We start from the raw sequence: 14,985 nt of genomic DNA, 5'->3' as shown, positions 1-14,985 counted from the left end.
GCAGGCGTTAACAGAAATTCTGTTTCGTTTAATAACACAAAAATACAAGTGTGCAAAAATACAAGAAAGATAGTAGGAAATTAAACAACTTTTAAAAAAAGAAAAAAAAAAACTAGACTAGCTTATTACATTCTGTTTTCAGCTTGATGTCAAAAGTGCATTTCACAAATCCAGTGCAACCGATTGAAAGACGAGGCCTGGAGAAATCTTATCTTTAAGCTCTACAACTACTTTTAAAGGTCACACTGTGAATTGTTAATTTGGAAAATGTCATGTTTGTTCGGTTGACTGACTCCTAAGAAGAAGCAGTAGCTCCGGGCCTCCTCAGGTGATCTGAGTCTGTAACGTCGCGCCACGCTGAACTGCAGACAGATTTAAAATGCTGAGCCAAGACAAACAAAGCTTGAAATCAAGACTCCGTCAAGCCAGCCACTGAGACCCTGTGACCAGGTCAAACCTAAACAAGATAATAGAGGCTATAAGGAGACAAACTACAACAAAAAAGTGACTAAGGAGGAGGGGGGGAAAAAAACGGCGCCGTGCTGCATAAGGCGACAGAGGTGGACTGAAGACGGCCCCAGCTAGTGCCTCACAGAGTTCTCCAGGGATTCTCCGTCAGCGTCTACATCCTCATAGTGTCGCAGCTCGCTGGAAATGTGGATTTCAACTGTACTAGACTCTGAACCTAGCAAGACAAAATAAGGGTAGATTACTTAAGGATGCTGAACACGACAAATTCAGTTCATCAAACTGGGTCTGTGCGAGGATCTTACACGTATAACAAATGTATAGCCTGTGTGTGTCGTGCAGTGGAAAAGTTTAAGCCTTTGTTTTATAAATGTATACGTATAAAGGTTTTTTTTTTTCCAACATGCACCAGCATTGTGTGAAAATAAGAACTCATAAAAATCTTATTTCGTTATTTCCCAATACTACGAATCGAACCAAAACGTAGGTGAAGAGCTCTGCAAAATAAATGATAAACCCAAAAAAAAAAGTCATTAAAAAAGAGTTACTTTTATTTCTATGTACTTTTCACATTCAAGACACTGGCGATACAAAACAATGAATGTCCTTTTGTACAGGAGCTACATTTGTGCACAAACGACAAGCAGATCATGAAAATGCGTTGCATACGTGAAAGAATAAATATTACTAAGAATATTACAGTAGGTGTATCGGCATACATTTAAGTAGGTGTCAGATCATGAGGTACATCGTGGTAAAACTGATGCGTGTGGACATGATGGTTGTTGGAGCAATTTGTAGGATAAGATGACTCAGTTTTAATTCAATGAAGAGTTGCATTATGCAGCGACATTTTAATGTATTCAGCCTGTTGATTGTCTTATTTAGCAGCTTCGTGAACGAGGCCTGTCGGCGGCAAACCAAAACACAGAATGATATAGCAGCAATGTTCATTTCACCTCTTCGGTTGGGGAAAAAAAACGAAATAAAACCAGAGCAAATCTGTAACTTCCCATGCTGTTCACTTCCCCGCTCTCCCTGTACTCTCCAGTACAGACAGAAACAGACAGTTCTGCAGTGTGTTACATAACGCTACGACACTCTTCATTATTACCTCAGCAGGACTCGGCTACAGCACTAATGTAAAAAAAGAAAAGAAAAGCTACTTAAAATCATTCACAATGCTTGAATATTGTCCTGTTCAGTGAGTTTTGATCTTAAACGCTGCCGATAGTTTAATTTATTTTATTTATTTATTTTTTAAAAAGGCTTCTACATTTAGGAAAAGACATTTTATATGAAAATAACAGTTCACCAGGCTCACCAGCCCTGGTACACCGGCGAGCTGTGTTCGCCACTTAGGAGCCAATTACCTTCTGAGAGGACGCTGATGGCGTCTGAGTGCGGCTGTCCGTTCCCCATCATGTTTTTCTGGGCTCCCTGAACGTGACCCTGGTAGAGTAGAGTCGTCCCCGCGGCGGGGTTGTGGCCGCCCGCGTTGGGCACCGATGTCGAGACGGAGTCCCAGGCCAGCTCCCTCCTCCGCTGCAGGCTGAAGTCCACGTTGAAGCCCGTCCAGCCGTGGAAGGCCAGGGTGTTGAGGAACGCCTGCATGGGGTTCAGGATGCCCTGAGGGAAGGGAGACACAGATAAATACTCCTCGAGCGTGAATTTAATCTTTAGTTCAGGAGTGATTTAGGGTTAGTGTTTTGTAGCTCACCATGATGAACCAGGTGATGAGGGCTGCGTTCCTGACGTCCCTCAACCCACCGTCATTGATGTCCGTCTGCATCTCCAGATAGAAGAGGAGGCTCTCATTGATGATGTTGGGAATCCAGCTAAAACAAAAACAAAACAAGAAACAAATGTATTCCTATTAAAGGTAATACGATTTACAAGCGTGTAGGAATTTGTTTCTTGCTCTCTTCTTCTGCTGGTTTTAATCATTTCACATCCACTAATGAATCTCACAAAAATGTAGTTAATGCCAGAGTCAGACATCATGACGGGAACCAACGGGCTTTCCTGCTCCATTCAATCTGGCCAAGCCTGTGTCGGATGATCCACAAACTCTTATGCAGTTCAATTTATCAATAGAAAACTATTAAAAAACTGAAATCTGTGCCAAACTTTTATTTTGCTTAAAATAACCTTAATATCAGACATTCTAATGATTTCCATACCATGAGACATTGTTGTTAACTGCTGCTCAACTCTTATGAGTTTTATTCCCGAGATGTGTTTAGTCTTTTTGTGTAGTGTTCTACAGCCATGAATGTTTCACTTTAAGCTTATTTTCTTCATTCAGATCAAAACTTGTGTTGAAATTAAAGAAACTGTAGTTTTACCCTCAACATGTGTCCTTTCGTAAGGATTTATTTAAGAATAAAATCTAAAAGTAAACACAACACGCTGGGGAAAGACATTCCCCTGACCCTCATATTTCCCCTGCAGCTGCACACACCACACAGGGAAAGAACTACGGTCAGTCTATTGGAGGACCCCCCCCCCTTAAGTAGGTATTTATCAAACCTACTTAAGCCTTGTGAGGTAATTGAAGAGATTTTTTTTAACAATAATAAGTTATGACCATAGATAATTTTATAAACATGTCCCAAAATAGGGCTGACCTAAAACAAAAGTCTATCAAGTCCAAGTTATTTTAATAGAATTTGGAAATAAATGGAAACTGGCTGCAAAGTCACATGAGGAAAAAGACATAAAAGGCAATTTGTACAAACAACCGAACACAAAGTTGTACAATATTTTGTGGAAATAAGCGTATTAAAATTAACACAGTGTAATAATGATATTTGCTTTTATAAGGGGTCATTTGCGACAAGATTTCCTGGCCAGGTGCAATAGCTTTGTGCCGGAAACCAGAAAAGACTCCAACACTTTGCTTTCTCTGGCAAAAAAATGATTGTGTCCCATAAAACCCACAACTTATGTTGTTTTATACATTCTGGGTTTCAAACAGATGAACTAAAGGTGATGTAAGAGCATCATTGGGGACTTTTGACAGCACCTCCTGTGTTCTCTCTTTATGCTACGCAGTTAATATAGAAAAGCAAAAATGAATCCCATTAGATAAAGAATAACAACATACCAGATAAAGAACACCAGCATTATTTTAAAGAAGCGTATCTTGATGTCGTTGGCCAGCCGCCTCTCGTTCTCCGTGTAGATTCCCTGTCGTCCCTTCAGCAGTGATGTCACTGGATTGGAAATGACGAGAGGTTTTATTGTCTCTCGTCACACACACACACACACACACACACACACACACACACACACACACACACACACACACACACACACACACACACACACACACACACACACACACACACACACACACACACACACACACACACACACACACACACACACACATATGAACTCCTTCCTCGTGAGCACGAGGAACTGACCTGCAGACACGGTCCGACTGAAGAAGACGGGGTTGGCGATGAGGACAAGCAGCATGGGGGCATATGTGGTCACGTAGTGAGGGATGGCGTGCTGGAGGCCCTGCTCACAGCTGCACAAAACAAAATGTGACAAATAATTCAATCGGCACTGGAAAGCACAAGTTTGTCGAGCTTAACAAAATTATTGTGTTTACCTCAAACAGTGATAAAAGTCAGTGGGACAAAGGTAAAAAAAACAACAAAAACCACAATCAATGTTACACTATGTGATCACCGGCAATGCTAAAAGTATGCAGTTCTTGTTTTGCTCCACTTAAGCTGCTTAGGATTCTGTTGAATGAATGGCACCGTAGAAGCAGACAGAACAATGTAACCGAAGGGACTTGATGTTAACTGTAACCTAACAAACTAAAGCAAGATTTGAACTTTGCAGTCCAAATATGAAATGCAGTTGTCAGTATTGGTATTCGTTTACATCACCGTTGGGTCGTTTCTCAAATTTCCCCCTCAGTGCACCCTGTGCCCTCACACTATAAATTATCTGAAAAGAAAACATGCAAAAAATATGCAAGAAAAGAAAGGATGACTATTTAAAACACTATAACTATGTAGAGTTACTTCATTAGGAAGTTTGAGTTCTGCTTTAGAAAACCAAAGGAGCATTTTCCCTCGTTCACTGATATGAATACTGGGAGAGACGATACAGCTTGTATGATGAATCATCTCTTTGTGTTAAATTTAGTGAGTAAATACATTTCCAACCCAAAAAAAAGGAGTGTCGTAGGATTCAATATATCAAACAGGTAAAAAAAAACATGATACATATTGTTAGTTTGGTCTCACGTACCAATAAGCGCACCAAGTCTGTGTTTGTTATGGGCAAAACTGAAAAAGTGTCTTACTCAGAAATGGAGGGGTAGTAGAGCATGGCCACTCCTTCAATACACAGCAGCACTGCCAGACCCCATGTAATCATGTGGTAGAGGACAATGGTGCTGATAGGGAAAGAAACAAGTCATGAGACAGAGATCACAACACATGCCGCAGCTCTGCATCTTAAGGATGAGGGTTTATTCTTTTTTTTTTTTTTTTTTGCCTTTTCTTTCCAGTGCTCACAGACCACATGCGCTGCATGAAAGACACAAGAAAGTCATTTGTTATTTGAATGACAAAATCGAAGCAGATTGAGACGAAGCAGTGAAAAATGAAGGAGAATGCAGCAAAGGAAAGTGAGGGGAGAGACGTTTTCAAACGTTCCGCTCATCGCGAGCGGCTCGGTGTCAGTTCAGGATGATGGAAGAGATCTGGAGGTGTTAATGAACTACAGAAGGCAGGTGGTGATGGAACAACCTGATTCCCGCCGATGTTTTAACCACCAGGAAGACGTCAACAGCATAACAGAAGGTCCACCAAAACGAGGCGCTGAAAAACAACTGGATCCACATCTGTAATACACACACACACACACGCATGTGATCAAATGAAAAAAACATGTTTCAGACTTGTATTTCAAGCATTAATCAGGTTTATTTAAATGGTTCCTTTGTGCTTAGAACTCTGAGAAGGATAACGTTGTGTAGAAGATGACTGGATTGAAACCATGGCTGAAGGTGCCTCATAATACTATAGTGCGTATTAAAAGATTCTGAATCTGAACTCTTTAAAAAAATGAATTCATCCATTCACTGACATGTAATGTTTTATAATGGTTCACTACATTCATATCAATGCAGTTTGTGTTTTCGTGGTTCCATTATTTGACATATACAGTTGCATCAAGATCTTTTGTTTTTAAAAAAACAAAAAGAAGAGATCTGCATTTAAATTATGTTCAATCAACAACAACAACAAATCAAGATGTTGATCAACTCAAATCATTACTTTTGAAATCAGTCCGAGCTCAGACGGACTTCCAGCTGATGACATTCTGTCAAAAGACACACTGTGACAGTTGTGGCAGGATTATATTGAATTAAAGCAAATGACCTCTTCTGTCCATAAAATCAGGATTTTCCGAGGTCCTGCATGACATCTGTTCGCACAAAGTGCTTGTTTCACAGCTGCGCTCTCCTTCCTGTCGCCTGTCAAGTCTTGTGCGAAGCCTCACATAAAAGTGGAAGTGAAGCGTTGAGCAATGTGACACTATTGACATAATCCATACGCACCGCACTGCCCACGCAGAAGACCTCTGGCCAGACATCGGTGTTGTTGGCCACGGAGATGCTGTCAACAATGTTTGGCAGGCCGAGCCACACGGATGATCTTATCATGATACCTGGAGGAGGAAAGCGTCACAGAGTTTATAATTGTCAGAGGTGAACGGATTCCAGAACTCCTGATTCGAGAGTGAAAAAATAAAAAAATAAAAGCAAAAACAGGGAGTCCACAAACTCTATTTCCACATGATTTTTCACATAATAATGTAATTATAGAAAACTATTAAATTTAATGATATTGAATTATGAAGACTAAAGGCATTTGTGCTTTTGTAAAAGTTTGAAAATATATGAATCAATCTATCAATCTCTGGACCTGCCCACCAGCCCCCAGCAATGACATGCCCAATGTGATTTTCCACTTTTAGAACTTTTAGAAAATGGTCTGTTTTTAATTCAAATCGCATCCGACGTCCTTGTTCAACTTCTATTAATTAGATTCAGTCATGGGGTCTTTTAAATTACACAATGGAAATCTGAGCCTCCCCCAGGTGTGTTTTTATAAGGGTGTTTCCATTTCCTATTTATAAAGCTCCCCTGCTTCTCTGTGGGGGGGGGGGGGGGGGGGGGGGAGCTCTCCAGGAAGGGGGGGAGCTCTCCAGGAATGTTTATATGATGCAGACAACACGCTGTTCTGCACTAAAAAAAAACAACCCCAAAAAAACAGATTTAGCTTCAAGCTGTTAGATTGCAGAAGTGAAGGAAACTCAGAGAGAAATACATGACTTCATCTGTCTCCATTCTCGCTAGAAGCAAGAGTTGGATGAGGAGTTCAAATGTCACATAACTTTCTGCACAGCGCAACACGTCGGATAACCTGCAGTCCTCGTTTTTGTGTGTGTGGAAGCGCTCGGCCTGAGAATTCCGTTGCATTTCGCCTGTGAGTCATTCCTATGAGTCATACCCATTGGTCGTGATTCATTCTTCCGCATTAAATGAAGCGCAGGATCTTCAATAAATCACGATCAAGCTATAGACAAAACAACTTTCTCGTCGGCAGCCACAAAAGGGTTAATGTATGCGTGCGTAATGTGCGCGTAATTGGATCCAGAAAGCAGCAACAGGCGGATAAAGCAGACTGTTCTTTCTTTTCTTTTTCTTTTTCTTTTAGTAAATATGAAAAACACCAAGTGTGTTCCAGCACTTTTGGTTTTACCTGCACAACCCAGTATGTCACATATAGTGATGATGAACAGTATCCGTGAGGAGGACGCGGGCCTGGGCAGAGGATACTGGCCCAGTCTGCGGTATCCTTTGCGCTTGGGCAGAATTTGGAGAGTCGCGAACAAGAAGCTGAGCGCGGCGCTGCCCAGAGTCAGAGCCCCGAACAAGACCGGCTGGAAGGACACGACGAAGTCGGTGGCTGCGTCTCGGTTCGGACAGCAGAACGTCTCCAGACGTGGGGATGCCATCTGGGGACGAGCAGAGAGAGAGAGAAAGGGGGGACAGAGGGAGAGAGAGAGAGAGAGAAAGAGATAGAGGGGGAGTGAGAGGGGCAAGAAAGAAGCGGGCGAACGGTGCGGGGAGAAAGAAGAAAAGGAAAAAGAAAAGGAGAGGAAATGACTGTGAGTCCATGACCCAACTCTCAGAAATCACGGGGTTGAATCATCATGTGCTTCCATTTAATCCCCCCTCTAGTTGTAAGCTTAAAGTGTGCCGCACAATACCAGAGAACTGCTGTGTGAAAGAGTGATTCAGGTCTGACATTAAGTGAGTTCAATGGGATATAATACATTTTATGTACAGATGTATTTATTTGTTTATATTTAGCTGCACTGTCTGATCCAGACATTCAGATTTGTCGCAGTGACGTTGATTTACTATAAAGCATGTCAGTTGTGCGACTCATTCAATGGAACCATGATATGACAACGTCAACACGTCAACCAGACAGTCCACATATAATAATAAGAAGACATGAACACGCGCTATACCTTTTGAATTACAAATGAGTAAAAGCCACATGGAAGCACTTATATGCATCATATTAGGTTTAATACAGACACATAGTTTTGGCGAGAAGGATTCCAGACCGAGTCAGACCACAGACACCACATGACAGATGTTGGGGGGGGGGGGGGGGGGGGGGGGGGGGTGGGGGTCCTCCAATTCTCAGTGGCTGAACTAATAAATGGTCTCCTGAAAGGTAGACGGTTCATTCATTCATTCCATTAACCTCAATGTGTCTGTAAGGAATCTGCAAGACCTCAATGTTAAAGTGACTCTCCAGGAGGTGACGACACACACACACACACACACACACACACACACACACACACACACACACACACACACACACACACACACACACACACACACACACACACACACACACACACACACACACACACAGGACTCAGCAGATATGTGAATAATGTTTCACAGCAATTCCCCTCCAAAGATTTACATACATATATTATATTACCACAGACAACATGTGTGTCCTTCACAAATACGTTTCTTTTACTGGTTTAAAGTCTGTAAGATTTTTTTCCTCATGTACCCACTTAACCCAATGTTTGATCAAGTTCACGGCATTTTCTGTCATTGGCTTGGATTATTTCACACGTATTAGTGTACGCCGTCATGCAGAATCCGTGCTGGTTCATATACTGAGAGAGATACGAGGCAAATCATGTGCATATTCCATACAAATCATGCTTGTGTACGTGAGGCCTGTGCACTTTGAAATATCAACATATTGTAGCACAACAATGGCTTCAGTGTGCAAAAGATGCACAATTGACAATCAATTTCATGTATTTATGAGAGATGAGCTGCTTTAAAATAGACCTCACAGCGGGTGTTCCATACAACTCCAAACCCAACTATTTTACTTGAATTATTCATTCAATAATGAAAAGCAGACTTTTTTGTTTGGAAACCAAAAAAACAAACCCAAAACAACTTCTTTCTGCCTTCTGCTGGCTCATTTATCTGTGTGCTGCATGCATGGTGCAGACACTGACCCAGTGTCGGTGCAGGAGAGGTCACTGTTTGATCTGCTCGCTTGGCCTGAGATCTGAGAGCACTGGTGGTCATTTGAATCAGATTTTTTTTTTTTTTGGGGTGGGGGGGGGGGGGGACAACCCGTCAAGGGCTCTCATTATTCACAACAACAGAGAAGGCATTCATTCAGTTTGTACAATGGTATTCTAATCCATATGCACCTTCCACTGACAAGGCACAAAGTCAATTGCATGGCAGGCTTGCAGCCTGCTGCCAGGGATTAAGAGCTCCCCGAGGAATACAGTCTGAGAATCGACCCGCTTTTGAACATCTGCTCTGTGCGGCTGCCCTCTGCTGGTCTTCATATAATGCGATTGAAGCTCCAGACGCAGGAGATATTGCTGCTGCTGCTGCTGCTGCTGCTGCTGCTGCACCACACTGGGGAACGTGTGTGAAAACGACTTAGCTGCACCCATAACCTGCAATTGTATTGTATTTATAGTGGATCGCCACCAGCAAGCCTAAACTAATAACCTCAGAGTTCAGAAACACATAGCACAACTGTTTTTGTTTTTGTTTTTTTGTCCAGTCACACGAGATTTACTCGGAAAAATAAATAAATAAATATAGATTAAAAAATATACAGAGACTCTATAAGCAATTCATGTGCTGTTTGTGAAGAAAGTAGTTCCTATAGCGGCTCCCTTCAGTGAGGTCAGAGGTCAGTTGATCTTATCTCGGGTGATGTTATGGACTGTACACTGAAGCAGGGTAGATTCTTAATCAGTCTTCATTTCTTAGAATAACATAAACACCAGTTTCCGGCTCCTTTGCTTTGGAAAAACATCTTGTACCCACAATTGGTGTGCACCCGATTGACGCATTTATCTTGAGATACCAGAAAACACTCTTAAACATATATTCTGTACTCAGAAAGTTACTGAAACTGAAAGCATCGACTCTTGAAAACACCCAATAAGGCATATATTAGAAATATGGATGGTTTTGATGAGTTTCACTCTACTTTACAAGAGATGTGATTGCATAATTGTCAGGTGCATCTATATATTGACTTAAATTATATATATTCAACACCTTAGGGTTAAAAGGATTTAGTAACAGAGGTATAAGAGCATGTGCAGGATTGAGTCTATGATTACTAGATTATTAGAATAACTTGAACAATGACAGGCACTCACTCTGCCAATTATAACATAAAAGGATCATTAGTGTGCACAAATCCATAATTAAACATTTATTAGGTGTTTATCAGTTTTTTTATCCATTGTAACTGATTGGCTTTTATTTTCTCCCATCATCCAATCTGCAACATCAAGTGATGCGTTTGTGATTTTGCGACCTCCTTTTATGGATTATCAATATGTCTTTAAGAAATATTTGCCAAACTTTTAGACATATTGATAAATGAACAAAACCTTTTCACACAGCAGAGGACGTGCCATTGAAAGTGAATTACTAAAAAAACTTAAAACACTTAAACTGAGAACACACTGTGTACTTTTTGTAAGACTCCAACTTCACATAAGTAGATGAATAAATGACTTTTGTTTCTTTTCACAGCCTCACCAAACACCTTTGCCGCCGCCGCCCCGGAGGATGGGCGTGGATGCACCGTGTCAAATTACAGACCTGCTGAACAAGTCCTCCTGCCTCCTCCTGCCTCCTCCTGCTCCTCCTTCATTGGCAGAAAACCAACTGTAACATTCAACCAGCCTGTTTCCTGCAGGGCAAATACTTTGTTTTAAAGGGAAGTGACATAACAACACCAAAAGGGTTTGCCACAGCTTGTCTCAAAGCAAAGATAAACCCAGAGTCTATCTGAAATCATACCTGCAGAACGGCAAACAATCGGGCCAAAAAACAAAACAACCCCAAAACAAGAAAACAAAACAAAACAAAAACAAAAAACCCCTCTGTTTTGGAGCAACACTGTGAGGTATGTCTGCTGGACGCCAAGAGGCTCAGAAAGACGCAACATGTCAAAGGGGAGCTGCTGTTTTTCTCTCAAACCCTCTGATGAGTGGTGAGTATACGGCTGGCAGCATCAGCTCCCCCTGCAGCTGCACACACTTTTTGGATTTACAGTTTCGGCGAGTGATTTTTAAATGCGTAATATCTGTAGGCTGAATGTTGAGCCGCTGTTTTATTGTTGATGTCTGCTTGAAGACGAGGAATCGGTTTGGTCTCCGGTTCATGACGCAGCCTACAATGGGAGGATCCTCGCCCTGAGAAAACTCCTCGCGCAGGTAAAAATCTATATCTTACATTATTTATTTACACAAAGTCATGGCACAACATCACTCCAACACGAGCATAGAATGGAGTGTTCTTCACAAAACGTGTTCAAAGTTACGAGCCTGATGTATTTCAGTGAATAAATATGTTTTGTGTTTTTTGTTTTGCTCGCAGGGTGCATGTGTCAATGTCAGCACTCTGGACAGATTCACGCCCCTGCATGGAGCGTGCATGCGAGGCCACGCGGCATGCGCTACGGTCTTGATGGAAAACGGGGCAAATGTCAGTCAGGCGTCAACATGCTCTTTTGATTTCTTTTGTTTTTTTGTGTGTGTGTGTGAAGTCGAGTCTGAAGAGGACGTCAAATGCTGTGTTTTCTGTCTGCGCAAAGATTCCGTCCGTAACGGCGCGATCAATTATTGTCAGAATGGAACTAACGGAGGACACATCTTAGTAAGAAATTAACCAAACCAGCAGCTCTGTGCAACACAAAAAAAAAACCTCAGTGTTCAGCACAGATCTGAAGGTAGACGGGTGCGTTCAACGTCACACGCTGCTCACATGATGGTACACAAACTACAAATGTGTCACTTTTGGCTCGCTTTCTGGTCATTTTTATTGATTTATTTCATTGATGTTTTAACACTTGTGATCAAGTCTTGTTAGAAGAGATCTTCCAGCAGACATTCTCAGAAAATAGAACTATAAACATGTTCCTGTTCCCCACGTAAGGTGAACAGTTCCACCATTGACGGCCAGACCGCGCTTACGGAAGCTTGTTCCGGGGGTCATGTGACCTGCGTGTCGCTGCTTCTTCAGCACGGCGCCGCCTCCCGGGGAACCGGACCGTCTGGCTCTCCGATCCACAGCGCCGCCGCCAAAGGTCAGAGGTCACATTCCGCACGTAGAAAATACACAGAATGTGCGAAAAGCTAATACCTTCCGAGAGAAATCTCTCGCTCTCTTTTTTTTTTAAGTCTGCAAAGTGAAACGCGAGCATATTGGTCTCTGTGATGTCGGGCGTGAGCAGACTCTTTCAAGTGCATCACTTCTCATTATGACGGTGCTGGTAACTCTCCGGCAGGTCACGCCGAGTGCATTGAACCTCTTGTTCAGTGTGGTGCGGACGTGGATCAGCATATCGACCAATTAGGATCCCCTCTGCAGGTCGCCTGCTCCAAACAGCGTCTCGGTGCCGTGGAGAAGCTGCTTCAACTCGGTAACGCCTACGTCACTGCCCTCACATTATTCATCAGTGCTTTACATAGAAGGACCTGAAACGATGAAAGCGGAGGCTTTACTTTAACGTACACAAGGCCTTTTTTCTTAGAAGCGGCGTCAATGCGGGGCTCAGTGAACGACGTGTATTTAGAATTTACACAATTCATGATAAATTAAATGTGCTCAGCAGAATCTAGAGCATTTTGACACCAAATACTGTGTACCTTGCTAGAACATACTGCATAGAAGAAGTTAGTTCATCTAAATGTCAATTCTACTTACAGAATGTAGAATGTTCATTTGCCTTTTAATTGCAGTCAACTGATCAATGAATCCAAAATCTGAATTATTTGGGATTTCTCTGATTGCAAAACACTTTTTCAAACATTCAATGATACATTTCACCTTCCATTTTCCTGTCCTTCTAAGTAAACTTGTACGTTTGGAGTTGTTCTGCAGAGTAAATCCAGCAGTGATCAAACAATTTATTGACAATACTGGAGAATAAACGGACTTCATTCTGACCAAGTGTTTTACGTGTTCACACGTGGTTTTCTGCGAACAATCTGCAGCTTCAGGTTACTTTAATGTGTCGTGCCTTTTCGTTTTTAGCCCCTCATGTGTTGCCAGTGTAGAAGGAGGACTTTTGACCCCCGCCCCTCCTCCCCCTTCAGGTGCCAACGTGAACAGAGGCGTGTGTGGAGACCCCCCCCTGCACGTGGCTGCTCGTCTGTCCAGCCCCGAGCTGCTGTCGGTCCTGCTGGACCACGGGGCGGATCGCTTCCTCCTGAACTCGGAGGGGAAAAGGCCCCTGGAGCTGTCGCCTCCCGGCAGCAGAGCAGAGGAACTGCTGAGAGGTATTCGAAGCCAGCAGCCTCACTGAGGATGACTGCCAGGATCTTTCTCACTGGCATGTTGCTGTCGGCACTGGCCGGTGATCGAAACATCTCTCTGTAATGACTCCCGCTTCTCCCGTGTGTCCCCAGGAGTGTCTCCTCTAATGCAGCTGTGCCGGACACACATCAGGAGAACTGTGGGCAAGCAGAGGCTGGGTGGGATCCGTGACCTGCACCTCCCCACAGAGCTGATTCACTACCTTCTCTTCCAATCAGACCCCCAGAGGAGATCCAACGCACTGAAAGCCCGTTAAGACTGAACGTTTCACACATTGGACAGCAGGGGGCGCACTTGGTCAACCCTGCAAGGACCAGAGACTTTCACAATGGCTCAAGGTTGTGATGACAATCAACTGTTTCTCCTTTGTGTTCAGGCCCTCAGCATCAATGTGGGCTCCTGTACGGAGACACAAGACGCAGTGACTTTTGAGATATATTTTCATATTTGTTTAATATAAACTGGATTGCACAGCGATGGTTGACGCTTGTGCCTCATTAACTGGTTTGTTGTTTGAGTGGCGATTGCATGTTCTCCCTGTGCGCACAGTGGATTCCTCCAGGGACGCTGGTTTCCTCAGATAGGACAAAAAACTAAAACTAAATTGCTTATTCTGTAGGTGCGAATGTGAGTGTCTGGGTTTGGCCTGGATGGATTTATGGAATCATCAGTATAGATGATAAAGAAAAAACCCCAAAACAGAAATCTTGCAATATTTCAGTCTGTTCTAAATCTGAAATATGTGAAAGTTCCACTGTTCGAATTAGATTATTATGTTTTGAGATGTAGATGTAAACCAGTATTATACAATTTATCTTCCAAATGTTTGCTTTTATTGACTTAACCATTTAATTTCGAATGCTAATAAAAAGTTACTAATATTAATCACGTTTCGTTTAAGCCTGGTTTAAGCTGGTGGTCTGCATAGAGGCTGAGGAAACACATTTGTAAAGTTGTCACGTTAATAACTTGCTGTACAAACAAAGGCTCCTGCGTCATCGCTTTATGACTGCACAGCAGACGGGTTGTCATGATGCACGGAATAATCTGAGAAAAGTCAGCCGTTTTGCCAGCGTCTAAAGTGCACACTTCAAAAGGATCTCGGCGTCAGAAGGAGGACACACAACAAAAACACGGACAGAGGAAGAGACGAGAGAATAAAAAAAGATGAAAAAAAAAAAAAACCCATCCGTGATGAAAGTGACACTTAAAAATCCATTGTAAGGTCTGGTTATATAATGAGTTCTAGCCTAGTTAGACTCTTACATATTATTCCACCCGGATTGCTGTTTCATTGTTCCCTTTCTTCCCTCGCCTTGTAACTCGTCTGAAAACTGGAGCTCTGCAGGAGTTAAAGTGAAGAATCGGGAGTTCAGGAGCTTGTCGTTTTTCTCGTGGTGGAACTTTTACCAACGTTAATGAAAGGAGGAGGCGATGGGGACTCCTCTGCCAGGAGAGAGAGCGACAATTTACATCATTCGTGTCTGCAGCTTCCATCTCTCCACAAGCATTTTATTTAGGTCACTGCTTCCGTAGAGTGCCTAAATCCA

At 42.6% G+C, this 14,985-nt stretch overlaps 2 protein-coding genes across 2 annotated transcripts; one reads left to right on the top strand and one right to left on the bottom strand.

Moving 5' to 3' along the window:
• Positions 1-7: 7 nt before the first annotated feature.
• Positions 8-7,626, bottom strand: gpr143 (G protein-coupled receptor 143). The gene is made up of 9 exons (XM_080498420.1): positions 7,272-7,626; positions 6,065-6,174; positions 5,250-5,344; positions 4,802-4,894; positions 3,900-4,009; positions 3,578-3,686; positions 2,189-2,306; positions 1,842-2,097; positions 8-685 (listed from the first exon to the last, which is right to left on the bottom strand). The coding sequence occupies exons 1-9, from the start codon at positions 7,525-7,527 to the stop codon at positions 582-584; spliced, it is 1,251 nt and encodes a 416-aa protein (XP_080354546.1). The 5' UTR covers positions 7,528-7,626; the 3' UTR covers positions 8-581.
• Positions 7,627-10,980: 3,354 nt separating this feature from the next.
• LOC308131045 (ankyrin repeat and SOCS box protein 9-like) lies at positions 10,981-14,133 on the top strand. Its single transcript, XM_080497603.1, has 7 exons — positions 10,981-11,108; positions 11,252-11,331; positions 11,495-11,602; positions 12,053-12,203; positions 12,405-12,539; positions 13,216-13,398; positions 13,528-14,133. The coding sequence occupies exons 1-7, from the start codon at positions 11,024-11,026 to the stop codon at positions 13,689-13,691; spliced, it is 906 nt and encodes a 301-aa protein (XP_080353729.1). The 5' UTR covers positions 10,981-11,023; the 3' UTR covers positions 13,692-14,133.
• Positions 14,134-14,985: the final 852 nt, after the last annotated feature.

The sequence above is a fragment of the Blennius ocellaris genome (assembly GCF_963422515.1).
Source record: "Blennius ocellaris genome assembly, chromosome: 6".
NCBI lineage: Eukaryota > Metazoa > Chordata > Actinopteri > Blenniiformes > Blenniidae > Blennius > Blennius ocellaris.
The sequence above is the reverse complement of the archived record's forward strand: the minus strand, read 5'-3'. Positions and strand labels throughout refer to the sequence as shown.